Genomic DNA, 14,426 nt, shown 5'->3' on the forward strand with positions numbered 1-14,426 from the left:
AGCGGGATATGTCTAACACTTAATATTAAATCATGTAGATATTAGGTTGCCTAGTTAACAATATCCTACAATAATAATTGTAATAATTATTCACCACCAGTATATATAAATGTTTTATATTTATTCATTTTTCATACTTTAATTTTCATTGGTTTGGCCGCCCACCTGTATTATAGCGGACCACAGGCTGGGAATGGTTGAACTCGGCCGTACAAGTTACTCTGCTCCTTCGACAACTGTAAGCAGACGTATTCAATAGACTGTAAACCTGACAGGTTGACAGGTTCCACTCTACTCACGTAAAAGCGGAATTAATGGCTCAATTTGAAAGTGTGTCTTGGAGGAAGCTAATTCATGGCTTTATCCCATATTCAAATATCTATAATTGCAATTCATATTATTTGATTAAATATTTGAAAATACCCTGTCACCTAGTGCTGGTTACATTCGTTTTCAAGCAGACGTCAACAGTCGTTTTCAAGATTCGAGTGTCTGATATATAGACTGAGCGTTTTCCCATGCATTTTCAATAAAAACCCACTTTCAGCTATGTTAGACCTTTTAACAGATCCGCAAGGAAGAACCTCGCTGATGACAGCTATCCAATCACTGCAATCTACATCGACGCATAGCTTCAGTCCCTTGACATTTGAAGCAGAATAAAATAGCCCGGGCTACTCACCGACCGCATTTCATGGGATCTATTGGCTAAACTCATCAGTAGGGTGAAGCCGCAGATATGCTGAGACGATGATATACCTGAGACGATGCTTCCTCCCTCCATTCCTTCCTCTCTCTCTCTCTCTCTCTCTCTCTCTCTCTCTCTCTCTCTCTCTCTCTCTCTCTCTCTTTCTCTCTCTCTCTCTCTCTCTTTCTCTCTCTCTCTCTCTCTTCTCCGTCATCTGGTGCCGCATCCGTCATATTATAATGGCCAATGGTAAAACTGCTGTTTTACTAAGACACGTTGATTTTCCTTCAGGTAATCATTAATCATCCAATATAAATCATTCATAAAAACACATTTGTTTAATACGGAATTTCAAAATGTTTTATGTGGCGTTTTTAAATCCTATAATAGAGTGTATTAGTTGGATTGGTGAAATGTCACGTATATATTGCTGTTATTGGTTAATACAGGTGATGGAGGTTGTCGGGAGCGGAGAAGAAAACCACTCAGAATGGTATGCATACTGTATGTGTTCGTGTTGTCACATAAAAAGCCATCAAAGTAATATCTGATTTGATATCTGATGAATATTTGTCGTGCTCCTTTTATCAAGCAAACAACTGAACATTAAATGTTGGATAACTTTATTATAGGCTTTAACAACATCATTAATTTGGTAGTAATGGATTTCCCATTCAGGTGAAAAATAATGGCAAGAAAAACCTCAATCGTGCGTCCAGACCACGTCTAGAATGCACATTCATGCACTTATTTCACTGCATTCACCAGGTTTTCATTGAGTTTACCTAGTGTAGGCTTAATTGACCTTTAGTGGTTAGTCCAACCGTGACCCTATCTTTTGCTATTTTAAGGCCAACAATACATAGTTTACCATTTGGTAAACAATAAACTCAAATTGACACCTAGGTAAATGACCAATAATGGCCATATAGTGTATAGGCCAGCCATTCCCAATTTGCTTCCATGAAGCCACAAGGCAGGTTGCACTGATGTTGGGTGAGTGGTTAGCAGATGGAATTGGAAAATATCCCAAATATTTGCATAAAAAACGTAGCCTTACAAAACATTTCTTTATGGACCTTAATTGTGCACAATGGCATTATCAAGCCAAAGCTGGAAAGGGCTTTCCTCAAATCAAATCGTTGCCAGAAAGTTCTAAACACAAAATGATGACATTTAATTCATGCTTTCGCATGAATAGGCCTACGTCTATAAGTAGAACCAGGACTTATTTCTCAAAACCATTGTTAATTGAAGGAGAAACAAAAAAACAAGATTATTATCTTGTTTTCCTGGCAAGCGGGGTCAGTAGAAGGTTGCCTACTTCTGCTGTAAAACTCCTCAATTGACCAGATGGCCGTTATGGTACATTAGTGACACCTTGTGTTCATAGCGGTTAGCCAACTGTTATGAAACTTCATTTTGATTTGTACAGTAGAGGTGACTATGCATTTTTGTGGGGGTGTCATTTGAGCAGTGTGTGGAGGTTGGCACAACTGTGGTCTTGTTTTACAGTTGGGAAGGCGGTTGTGAGGTTTACTTTAATCGGGCGTCTTTTGGAGCTGAGGTGAGCCGTTGTTTGCTAGTGATCGGGTATAGATCTGCGCGCATGGTCAACCTGGAACACGGACTATTGAATTTGCGCAAAATTTCTTGTAAGGATAAGCTGTTTCACAAGAACGTGATTGCACGTTGCAACTTCTAATGTGTGTACTGTAGGCGGTGTCACTTTCGGGTTAAGGTTTCGACGTTGATGTTCCGCGTTGGTGAGTTCATAACTGCGACACAATCTGTCTGGAGCTCTTTAAATTTGAATGCAAAACACAATCGCCTAGTCGGATAGGTTTAGAATACGGCAAAGTGAAAGAGTTGTTTGCTAGACAGATTAGGTCTTGAGAATTTCACCAAAAGTGTATCCCATATTTATACATTTACTTATGCCAATTCATATTTATATATATAATATATATTTCATATATTTATGTATGCCAAAGTATATAGATACGTTCTGGATAGAGTCAACAGGCTGTTGTCTTTACAGGTCAATTCAACATAAATATATTTATGTAGGCTAATTCTGATTTTAAACAATAGACTGCATTATTGTATTCTCACAGTAGAGAGAGATTAAGACTAAACGAATCGGTTAAAGAAGAACGTGTTGTAAATGAGTAAATGATTTAGTATAACATAAATACTTCTCCAAGATATTACTAGACGTTGCCTAGCTTGATCTATTGAGCTGTCTATGAATAGTCAACACACGGAACAGAAGTAAGCCTAAGCTCACGTGCGAACTGAATGACAGTGTTCAGTAAGTGCATGTTGATAGAATTATTAGGTCTATTCAATATCACAAAATGTTACATGTAGATTTGTGTCGATAAATGATACATTGCTACATGTTGAATAAATAGTAAACAGGTGGTGCCCATGCAATGTTAGAAGTCCAGCCTGTTAGATTATGTCTGATTTAGTTTATAGGCTAATTAGTTTCTTCTTCCACTATGGAGAACGATTAAAACAGGGACTAAATACATTGGTTAAAAAGGTAACTCTATTGCAATCAGAAGTTTTTGAAAATGTATAAATCATCATAGTAATTAATTTTACTCCAAGATATCATTAGGCTGATGTGTTGATAGATGGAGACGTCACAATATATCCTAACTACTGCTGAATACTGTCTTTCACCCTTGGGAACTCTTAAGGCAAAATGTCCACCCTCTTATGCTGCCGCCCTGCTTTTTGGAAGCAGTGCCAGATTAACAGCATTGGCATTCTTCATCTTCACACGAGCAGTAATGCATGCTCCAAGCAGCACTACAAGATGCTGGTTCTGGGAGGAGGAAGTGCAGGAATTACTATGGGTGCTCGAATGAAGAGAAAGTTTGGTGCTAAGAATGTGGCCATTGTGGAACCCAGCGAGGTAATCAATTCACAAAAATGGGACCCTGTCTCTGTGGTGTGTTGAAAGACAAAATACATTAAAAGACTGATATTGAAAATACTTTGCACCGAACCAATGTCATAATTAACTGAAAACATTGTGTTAATGACAGAATTCAGGTTACATTAAATTTTTCATGCACTATCATGTAACCTTTTCAACATTTGTTTTCAGATGCACTACTATCAGCCGATATGGACATTGGTTGGTGCTGGAGCTAAGACACTAGGTTCATCTGGTCGGACCACTGCAAGTGTAATGCCATCTGGAGTGAAGTGGGTCCAATCCAGTGTTCAGGAGATAAACCCAGACACAAACACTGTTCGCACAGACAACGGGGTTGAGGTATGTCAACAGCACTGGTCAGGATATATTTACTCTCTCGATCACCACCTCCCCCTACAACCCTACAGCTGGCACAGATCTATTGGTTCTAGTTCACGTGGCTAAGTTGTTTCTTTAACATAAGCGACAAAAATGTTCAGTATGTTCCACTGAATGTGTTCACTGAAGCTTAACTATTCTGACTAAAAGGGTGCCTGAATTAAAGTGTCTGAATAGTATTATTTTAAAGAGACCATAAAAACAATTTTTTAATTTTAACAAGTTTTAATTTAGGCCCAATCAATGACACTTGACATATTTTTCTTTCTTATAGATCACATATGAGTATCTGATTGTGGCTCTTGGTCTAGAACTCCATTTTGACAAGGTAATTTACCTGTGGTTGAATGTACCATATCGTTTTGTAAATAAATGTCATAAATAATTATTCTATTAATCTTCTGCTCTGCCTAATAATGACATTTTTTTTTTCTTGGTGTCTAAAGATAAAGGGTCTACCTGAAGGTTTTGAATATTCAAAGATTGGTTCAAATTATTCTGTCAAAACAGTGGAAAAGACATGGAACGCCTTGCAGAACTTCAAAGAGGGAAACGCCATCTTCTCTTTCCCAAACACTCCTGTGAAGTGTGCAGGAGCTCCACAGAAGATTATGTACCTCACTGATGCATATTTAAGAAAGGTACCAGGCCTACTTCTAAACAGAGTTACACACGTCACTTGGAATTGATATGTTTTGATCAATATCTTTATAAATAATAAACAGTACAGAATATGTGATGCATAGATGGATACATTTAATTCCTCTAAAGCTACTAAACGACTTGTTGAATGGATCCCCGTTTCAGACAGGTAGACGGGCAAATGCCACAGTGATTTACAATACATCACTGCCAGTGCTTTTTGGGATCAAGAAATATGCTGACACCTTGTGGGAAATTGTCAAGAGGCGAAATCTACAAGTGAATCTCAGGCAGAACCTCATTGAGGTACGAGCTGACAAACAGGAGGCTGTGTTTGAGAACCTTGACAAACCTGGAGAAACCAAAGTGTTTGAGGTAGGCATTTTTCGTCTTCTTGAATAATATGTCTTTATATAGTTCCAGCTCTTACTTTTGACATTGTTATTCTATAGTATGAGATGTTGCATGTGACACCTCCAATGGGACCCATTGGAGTGCTGAAAGGCTCCTCATTGTCGGATGCTTCTGGGTGGTTGGATGTCGACAAAGACAACCTACAGCATAAGAAATACCCCAATGTGTTTGGGATTGGAGATTGCACCAACCTGCCCACAGCTAAAACAGGTGCTGCTGTTGGTAAGTGTTTAGATTCCGGATCTTTGCTGTGCTTGGACTATAGCCACAAGAGTATTTTGTAAACAGCATTTTAATAAAGTTGAAAAAAATCCCCCAAAAAGTTGTATACTTTATTATGGACATTGGATATACAGATCATATAGAGCTGGATAGAGGGGATTTTTTTCAAAGTTCATTTATAAGATAACGTCTGTTTAATGAAATATATTTTTTCCTTATCTTTTTTTCGTTTATCACTGAGCCATACGAGGACTTAAATTACTGTTTGTTGTTTAGCCTAAAGTCCAGCTGGGACAAATAGCAATTCAATTTACTGTTTTTCCTAGCTGCTCAGTCGTCTGTGTTGGACAGAACCATCACGAAAGTGTTGAAAAAGGAAAAGCCAGATAAGAAGGTGAGGGCCATCAAAACTGAACAACTTTTTTTGTGGACTAGAAATACTCCAGTGATGCTAACAACTTATTATGTCTGCAGTATGATGGCTACACATCATGTCCATTGGTCACAAGCTACAACACAGTTGTCCTGGCAGAGTTTGATTACAATGGCCAACCATTGGAGACTTTCCCCATTGATCAAAGCAAGGAAAGACGAAGTATGTACCACATGAAAGCAGACGTCATGCCTCATCTATACTGGCATGGTCTCCTCAAGTAAGTTGCCTGATCGGGATGCCTTATAAAAGTATACTGACACAAGGTTTTAAAGGAGCCCTGCAGTCTTAAGCGCTCTTAATTCTCTTTTTCTTTCTCAAGGGGCTGGTGGGGTGGACCAGGACCTTACAGGAAAATCATGCATCTTGGGATGAAATAACTTTGTTAAGCAGGTTTTTCTGTCCGATACCCATCATTCAATTAGTCACTGATTGTGAGTACAACATGTTAAACAGCACAAATTATATGATTACTCAAATGCACACTGTGCCGATGTCTGTTTAGTGAAAGAAAAATATGTGTGATACCAGATTACAACTCTCTCAAAGTCTATTACTAAGGTTAACCACTCATCAATACTATCATACTCTTGGCTAACCAATACACTATTCAGTCATAAGTTACTGTGTTTGTACCAATCACAAGTGTTGTGTCCACTTTTGACATTGTGGTGTATATCTTATCAACTATCAGCTATTTCACAATAGTTTATACAACATTTTTGTTAACTTTTCTGATATAATTTACAAATCGTAAAGACATTTAAGAGTTGTTGTCCTTTTTAATTTTTGTTTGCATGTTTTAGCCAATACTTTTTACTTTCTTTTGTGGAATAAAAGACAAAGGAACAACCACATCAAGAAGCCAGGAATGCCTTAGCAAGTCTCTCTGAATCAGAGGGTTCAGAGTTTTATAAACAGTACAAAAACAAGGCAATTGCAACACATGATGGTGTACAAAACTGGTACTGTATATTCATGTGTCACTCACAGTGGGAACAACATGTCCTTTTCCCCCTTAGCACAGTTTTTACTGTTTTTTAAGGAATGCAATGGTGTGATTTGACCACTAGTTGGCACCATTGTCCACTTTATCCCAGCTGTTCAGCGTAACAAGAACACTTTCACCGCAATTTACAGAGAAAAAGACGAAAGAAACCGAAGATCTTACCAAAAAAAATCATACAAGCTTTAGAATTGATCTTTGTCTTAACACCACCTCCATCATAGCAATGTGTGCATCATGGTTAGGAGGAGGTCATCCCGATAGCTGAGAATGGTAACTGTTCGATAAGAAATAAAGCTTATACTTGTCAAACTCATACCGCTGATTTATTTGTAGTCCTATGTTCTCACCTGTTTGGGGAAGCCCGTGCATTTGACCTCTGAGGTCTTCCCAACCAGCTAGAGGACCACAGACGTGTCTCGTGCCAGCTGACTGAGAAGCAGGAAAGGTTCAAACCTCCCATGTATCTGCCTGAGCCGCTGTCCGTGGAGGTGAAGAAGGGGGGGGGGGGTCGAGTTGTTTTCACAGTCACATCCCACCGCGGGATTTTAGACGTGGAGACTGATCCTTCAATGGATTTCACATCGTGAAAAACAAAGGGGGTACAAGCACTGGGAGTGAGTGGAGGCACCTCTGTGCACATCTCTTATTTGCTTTTGGATGGATGAACTTGTGTGCCAGTGTTTGTGTCTGCATTGTATTCTCGTGTGTCTGCTCTTCACAACAGTGTGTAAAGTGTAAGGCCGCCTGTTAGGATCCTGCTGTCAGATGTCAAAGGCACCCTGTAGATTTGGTCCCCACGTCCAGCTCTGACTTCAGCCGTCTTGGAATCTAGTGTGCATAGTTTGATATACAATTCAGTATTTTTTTGGTCTAGAACAAAGAACAAATTAAAATGTTTCTCAGACCCATTGGGATTTACGTTGGATGCCAAGTAAGCCCCCGACCCTCTTTCTCTCTCTTTCACCCCGCCCCACAAAAAAATAAAAATAGGAATCAAATACCATACACATAATGGAATTCTATTGTTCACAATGAAAATCCCAGGAATGTATTTTCATTTTACAGCAGATAATCCACTACACAAATGTCTTGCTGTAGATCAAACCTGCATGTGTCATCTGTGTCGCATCCGTTTGTAAATCAAGTGCACCCACTGTGTTTGTTATGAGGCGGGAAATGGCGTCCAAACATCCAGTGGATGGTCTGTATTTGTGATCCAGTTCTACACAGCTGGCAGCGACAACGACGGCCCTACCTCTTTCGGTGGCGGCTCCGTTGCGGCTACCAGTTGTCTGGGCACGAGCTAAGGATTTCGTTTCTTAGATTGTCGGTAAGTAATGAGTTATAATGACGTGTGTTTGATTCAGAATCGATTGCCCTTTTTCCAGTTAGCTAGCAAGCTAGCGAGCTAATGTTAGTCTTGCTGAATAGCTTGAGTGCTAGGTACCAGCTATGTAGCTTGTTTAGCTTGCTACAGAATGTATTGCTTGTATGAAACGTTCTAGGAAGCGCAGAAATGGACTCTGTAGGATGTTTTAGCTAATGTACCTAGCTCTAGCTATACAGATGTTGTTTAGTTTCAAAATCTGAATTCATGTTTATCAATAGCAAAATGCGTTCAATAAATATAGAGCTTCTAGCATTAATCTCCAGTCCAAGTTCTGCTCTGGCAACGTTGGACTATTCGATACGTGAACGGTTGTCTGTTAGCTAGCTAGTCGGTCAGCGTGTCCGACGACAGCTCATCTGGCAAACGAGCTAACTGAAATAGCTACGTTAGCATTAGCTACCCAAATAAAGTAGACCAGTTGCCTGTCTGCCTTGTGCTGCATTACTATGCTTGTGCTCGGCCCACCATGTAAAACATTTTGGTAATAATGCAAATATATCTAGGTGAATTGTCTGGTATTCTAGACAGCTGGTACTGTAAACAAACTGGTACTGTAGTGCTGAACTAGCTCTACTAGGCTAGACAAATATTTTTTAAACGGGGCTAGCTACAGACAGCTCACTTTTTCGTCGAGTACTGTAGTTAGCTTATCTTGCTAATTCAAGCAGGTGAGGTAGCCACTAGTCAAAGTACACATGATCGAGCCTTGGAGCTGAATAATTTCCCGAACAGCAACGCCCCCTTTGTTATGTCAAAAAGTTCCTGTATTATTGTAGTGTTCTGTATTAACACCGCCTCAACCACTATGCTGCTAGCTAGAGCTAACACAGCAAGCTATATACAAGACGTACTGTGTACTAGGACCGCTAATTGCAGATCTTCAACATCCTAAGCTCTAGGTCTACAACCGTGTTGTCTATCTAGTTGCCTTGATATATTTGTGTATAAGGCGGGGTGTTTGTTATTCGTTACACTTGTATCAGCGCTATGTACGTACTAGTTAGCTCAGGTATCCACCGATGCTAATACTGTTCCTTCGCTCGGTAGTTAGCAGTCTCTGTTCAGTGTTAGACTAGCTGACATGTCTGGATTCCTGGCTTTATCTCAATGAAGAAAACGTGAACTGGCTAGACTACTTTTTGTGTGAAACTAACCATGCTGTTGGTTTGACAATGTTTTGTGTATGTTGACTGATCTTAGCCAGAGTACGTTTGCCTGAAAGCGAACACCGCCCACTTTTATACACAGCCGTGTAATCCTCCTACCAGTTGCTTCTCTTGAAGGACGTCCTATGGTACCAATGTGTTCCATTCCAACTAGAGCCAGCTACATCATTAAGACATTCTCATTATAGACAAGTTCTCTGTAAATTGTGACTGCATTATGCAGTGCGGCAGTAGTGCTTGACTAACTGTGTCAAGATGTAGCACTGGTGTTAAACAATCTTTTAACACTTGCTCCTGTTTAGTTTAACACTTTTACACTTTGATTACTTAACTAGCTGGCGGCTAGGATATCAAATTACTTAAAAACCTATCATGTTATTTTGTTCGTTGTACGATATTATCTCATGCTGTATTTACAATTTGTTGACAGACTTTTCTCTGATAATAAAGTGATACTACTCCCTCTTCTTTGTCAGCCATATATGTGACGATTTTAAATGATGAAGCTGAGAGTGCGCGCAGCTTCTCAGCAGCCAGACCCAGGGCGAGGCCGTAGAGCCCGTGCGTCCCAGGCCAAACGGAAACACTGCAAAGTGGATTCCACTCCGACCAGAGGCAGAATGCAGAAGAATGAAACGGGCCTGTTCTCCACCATCAAAAAATTTATTCGGGGAAATGCTGTCAAGGTGCGCGTTTGTGTTGTCACAAAGTTTCACTGTAGTACTTAAAAATATATTTTTTTCTTAGGGCAGTGCTTACTCAGTGCTCTTCTAACTATAATTTCACAGGTGGATCATGAAGTCCCGGCTAAAAGAACTCGTATTGAGTGTAGTCTTGACAGCAACCTGATCACATCTACACATCCGACTGGAGGTCGGGTTTGCCGAAGAGGCACGAAAGGTAGCGAGGAAAGATCACTTGTCCTTGATGATGCTTGTAGCACAACTTTGTAACAATTTCATCTCCCATGAACACAATAAGTTTTCCTTCTGCCTGTCCTGTTTTAATGTGTCAGTTGATTTTGTAACAGAGCTAAGAGTTTTTGAATGTATTTATGTATTTCCTCAGAAACAATGACTTGTGTCAGCAAACCCTTAAAAGCAAATGGGAAAATGGAGGCTCCTGTTGAGGCAGCAAGCAGCCCACCCCGCACCTCCTTGCTGGGGACAATCTTCTCCCCCGTCTTCAACTTCTTTTCACCACCAACCAAGACGGGTAAAAAACAAACAAACAAAAAAACTAAACCATGTAGTATTTTCCCCATAGATTCAACCTATAGTCTTGGATAGATGGTATGCTCATGAGATGCTTCCTGTTTTCATAGCGTGTGTGTGTGTGTGTGTGTGTGTGTGTGTGTGTGTGTGTGTGTGTGTGTGTGTGTGTGTGTGTGTGTGTTCTTCCCATTAGCCACTCCTGGGTCTGAGTCCCCTGGGCAGGCAGTAGAGGCTGAAGAAGTTATGAAGCAGCTTGACATGGAAGAGGTGGATGAGATTCCCTCCAGTACGCCTACATGTGCAGAGGGCATCTCTCTGTGTCCTGCAGACCCTCATCTTTCCCCGGATACAACAGTTGAAGAAGGAGAGATTGTGACTGAAACAGATATGCCCCCACTGACTTGTAAGCACGACCTTCAGTGTTTTCAGTCCATCAAATGCACAAGTTATTCTATAAGGGTTTGCTCTGTATTTTGTCGACGGTATGTTTAACCAGACGTTTGATTATAAGCTCCTGGAGTCACCCCCAACACCGGTTACCCTCATGCCCCACACTCTGCCCCTGCCCAGGGCTCATATGAGGAGGACTGGGAGGTCTTTGATCCGTGAGTAGCCTTGTGCCTAATTTAGTAAGATGGATACTTCTGGAACATGAAGAAATATATACATAAAAAAAAAAAACCAAAAAATATATATATATTTAATGGTCCGTTTGATAAATGTATCCCTAATTTGCAGGTACTTCTTCATCAAACACGTGCCTCCACTGACTGAAGAACAGAGGACTCGTAAACCAGCGCTGCCTTTAAAAACACGCAGCACCCCAGAGTTCTCCTTGGTCTTGGATCTGGTTAGTAACAACAGTTTTTGCAAGTAAAATATCTTTAGCAAGACTTTATATTGAAATACTTTCATGTCGTTATAATCTTTGTGTCTCACACACTGTGTGTGTGAGATTTTAGTACTGTACAGGCATTATTATATTCACAACTTGATAATAATTGTGTTCTGCATTACATTTAGAGTTTGATGTGTTTATTGAATGTCAGTGTCATGTCATCAAATAGTTCTTTGCTTCTTTGTCAGGATGAAACGTTGGTGCATTGTAGCTTAAACGAGCTTGAGGATGCAGCGCTGACCTTTCCTGTACTTTTTCAAGACGTCATATACCAGGTACTTACCACTGGGCCATCCCCCCCCCCCCATTAACACAGGAAATGCTAATCTATCACTGAGATAAGGGGATATGAATCCTAAACGTGTTTCTTTATTATTTGTAGGTGTATGTAAGGTTGAGGCCTTTCTTCAGAGAGTTCCTTGAACGCATGTCTCAAATCTATGAGGTGAGATTTTGTTTTATTGTCACGCAATCCATGCATACCAGTTTAGAATTTGAAAGGACGTGCTCATTCAGAGACGGTCATCAACAATATTTGACTCTTACTGTTGTAGTTCTTTAACAGTGGTAGTAATTGCATGAGCTATGCACTGATCTTGTTGTTTTATTATTCATAGATCATTCTCTTCACTGCCTCAAAGAAAGTGTATGCAGATAAGTTGCTTAACATCCTGGACCCCAAGAAAAAGCTAGTCAGGTCAGTGTCAAAAAACAAGGATTTGTGTAATCCCCCCCCCCACCATTCACATTCACTAACTGATAAACGTGCATAGAAAAATAGTAAGATGTCTATTTGTTGGTAGAGCTGGGGTACCTCCTCAATGTTCCTGGGGCTGTCACTGACTTGGGAAAAACTAGTCAACCAAAACAACTACCTTTTCACAACTGAAATAAACTAAAAATTTAAATTGTAAGTTCTATCATACTTCCATTTGCAGGAGACTGAATTGGCTAGGAACCTAAATCTTTATGCGAAAACTCTCTGTGCCAATCATGTTCAGAAGCTGGCCCACTGACCATTTCTTGTCTCTCACAGACACCGGCTGTTTCGTGAGCACTGTGTGTGTGTGCAGGGAAACTACATCAAAGACCTGAACATTCTTGGAAGGGATCTTTCAAAGACTATAATAATTGACAATTCGCCTCAAGCCTTTGCCTACCAGGTAAGGCTTCATTCAGTCTGTACTTTTTAACCTTGTAAATTCAACATTGGTCATTGTTAAATTTAACTCCTAAATGCTTTGCATAAAACAGCTTTCCAATGGGATTCCGATTGAAAGCTGGTTCATGGACAGAAATGACAACGAGCTCCTAAAGCTGGTTCCTTTCCTGGAGAAGCTTGTGCAACTGGTGAGTGGATGATATCAAACTTCTACCCAAGTGAATTTCAATGTGTGGTCATGAACTTTAAACCATTGCCATATATTGCACCCATGTCATATTTGCACTAAGCACCCTATTTGTATTTTTTTATATTGTACATTATAGCTATTTTTTATTTATTTTATTTAACTTACCTGTCCTCTTAGTATTAGTTAATTAAACATTGCACCTTTTGTATAGTATAGTTAGACTTGTTTAAACTTACACCACTTATTTAAGATTTTCGCCTTATATACAAGTAAATTCCTTGTCTGTGCAAACTTTCATGGCGATTTAAAACCCATTCTGATTCTGAACATGGCTTCTGGACACCCTATAGTCCTTTAATTGTCCTTTGCGTTGGAGTTGGTTAGCTGTCGTTTGTGTCCTTAATTTGTATCAATCCGCTTTACAGAATGAAGACGTAAGACCACACGTCCAAGACAGGTTTCGTCTCCATGACCTTCTACCCCCAGACTGAGTCCTTAGAAGAAACTCAAACCTTGTAAGATGGATGAGGACATTGTTGAAAATGAAAAGTAAGACTAATTCAAGAATCAAATTAGGCAGTTAAATGGGTTCCAGCATTGGAATTACCTTTTCAAGTGCAAAGAAACGGCTAGATCTATATTTGAGTTTAGCAAATGTTTTATGTACTGAATCCGAACTGTAACACCACCAGAAGTCTTCTGCATTTGGCTGGCTTTCCAGAGAGAAGTTTTAAAATGAAATGTGTCATCTTGTAAGATTAACATTCATATTGCAGCTACAGTTTTGGACTGATGAAACTGAATGTCTTGCAGAATTCGGAATTTGTGGCTCAACTGCAATCTCATTGGCATAGCCAGTCAAATTGTATAATCTACACACTTTCAATTACATGTATATATATGACATGTATATATTTTCATCAAGGTTTTTAAGTCTTCTTTCAGTTTCTGCTTGAGTATATTCATTTTAGTTTCGTTTTTCGTTTTTTTTTTTTTTACCTACAAAAATAAATCCTATTTTGTGTGAAGTTGATGCTACAGAACTACTTTACTGTTTGCCTGCATTTTTTCTAGTCTCCTTTAATCCATTAAATGCAGTTATGTAGTCTCTGTTAAAAAAAAAAAAAAAAAAACAGTTTGAGGATGTGTGTTTTGGGGAGAAATGTTTATGAAATCATGATGTTTTAAAAGTTATGTAATGTAATCTAGATTAGGATTTCAACTGAATACTATTAAGACAAACAAATGGCCAGAAGTTCAACATTTATATTTGAGATTCCAGTTTTCAAAAGATTCTGCACTTACAAGATTATTACAACTCATTCAACTCATGTAAGTAAATGTAAAATCCTGTCAATTTTGTACACAATTATAACTTCAAATTGTCATGTATGGCAGTTTTGGAAATGTAGCACCAGCAATTGGCCAACATTTTTAATATTTTTATTTTATTTTTTAATCTTTTTTATTTTATTAATGATGTTTTCAGTCTTGTGTAAGAAATCTATTATGTATGAGTCATGTTTGACAGAAGACTCTGTGTTGTTGACTAAATGGTCACTCCTGTTGTATTCAGTGTTACTCCATGGTTTCCTTGATCATAAATACATTTTTATACAACGAAGAGAAGTATCATGGGTTTTTTTTGTACTAGAAATTGTTTG

At 39.2% G+C, this 14,426-nt stretch overlaps 2 protein-coding genes and 1 long non-coding RNA gene across 5 annotated transcripts; 2 read left to right on the forward strand and 1 right to left on the reverse strand.

Annotated features, from left to right (window-relative positions):
- Positions 1-2,098: 2,098 nt before the first annotated feature.
- Positions 2,099-7,055, forward strand: sqor (sulfide quinone oxidoreductase). Of its 2 annotated transcripts, none has more exons than XM_084671519.1 (10): positions 2,099-2,454; positions 3,400-3,617; positions 3,813-3,983; positions 4,297-4,350; positions 4,469-4,663; positions 4,830-5,039; positions 5,117-5,300; positions 5,627-5,694; positions 5,775-5,953; positions 6,056-7,055. In XM_084671519.1, exons 1-10 carry the CDS (start codon positions 2,442-2,444, stop codon positions 6,111-6,113), a joined length of 1,350 nt encoding a protein of 449 aa, XP_084527645.1. In that variant the 5' UTR covers positions 2,099-2,441; the 3' UTR covers positions 6,114-7,055. The 2 variants fall into 2 exon arrangements, with proteins under 2 accessions (XP_084527645.1, XP_084527646.1); XM_084671520.1 differs by having other exon boundaries at positions 2,099-2,255.
- On the reverse strand, positions 6,496-7,891 carry LOC146259165 (uncharacterized). The gene is made up of 2 exons (XR_014729668.1): positions 7,848-7,891; positions 6,496-7,570 (listed from the first exon to the last, which is right to left on the reverse strand). It is a non-coding gene; the product is annotated as an uncharacterized LOC146259165 (long non-coding RNA).
- Positions 7,892-7,911: 20 nt separating this feature from the next.
- ctdspl2a (CTD (carboxy-terminal domain, RNA polymerase II, polypeptide A) small phosphatase like 2a) lies at positions 7,912-14,391 on the forward strand. 2 transcript variants are annotated; one of them, XM_084671515.1, is made up of 13 exons: positions 7,914-8,072; positions 9,775-9,984; positions 10,087-10,198; positions 10,367-10,513; positions 10,706-10,915; positions 11,024-11,117; positions 11,251-11,362; positions 11,599-11,685; positions 11,793-11,855; positions 12,028-12,107; positions 12,447-12,573; positions 12,665-12,760; positions 13,188-14,391. In XM_084671515.1, exons 2-13 carry the CDS (start codon positions 9,796-9,798, stop codon positions 13,251-13,253), a joined length of 1,383 nt encoding a protein of 460 aa, XP_084527641.1. In that variant the 5' UTR covers positions 7,914-8,072; positions 9,775-9,795; the 3' UTR covers positions 13,254-14,391. The 2 variants fall into 2 exon arrangements, with proteins under 2 accessions (XP_084527642.1, XP_084527641.1); XM_084671516.1 differs by lacking the exons at positions 12,447-12,573; positions 12,665-12,760; positions 13,188-14,391 and adding an exon at positions 12,214-12,431 and having other exon boundaries at positions 7,912-8,072.
- The last annotated feature ends 35 nt before the right edge of the window (positions 14,392-14,426 follow it).

The sequence above is a fragment of the Hypomesus nipponensis genome, chromosome 14 (genome assembly GCF_054491055.1).
Source record: "Hypomesus nipponensis isolate SF chromosome 14, ASM5449105v1, whole genome shotgun sequence".
In the NCBI taxonomy this organism is placed as follows: Eukaryota; Metazoa; Chordata; class Actinopteri; order Osmeriformes; family Osmeridae; genus Hypomesus; species Hypomesus nipponensis.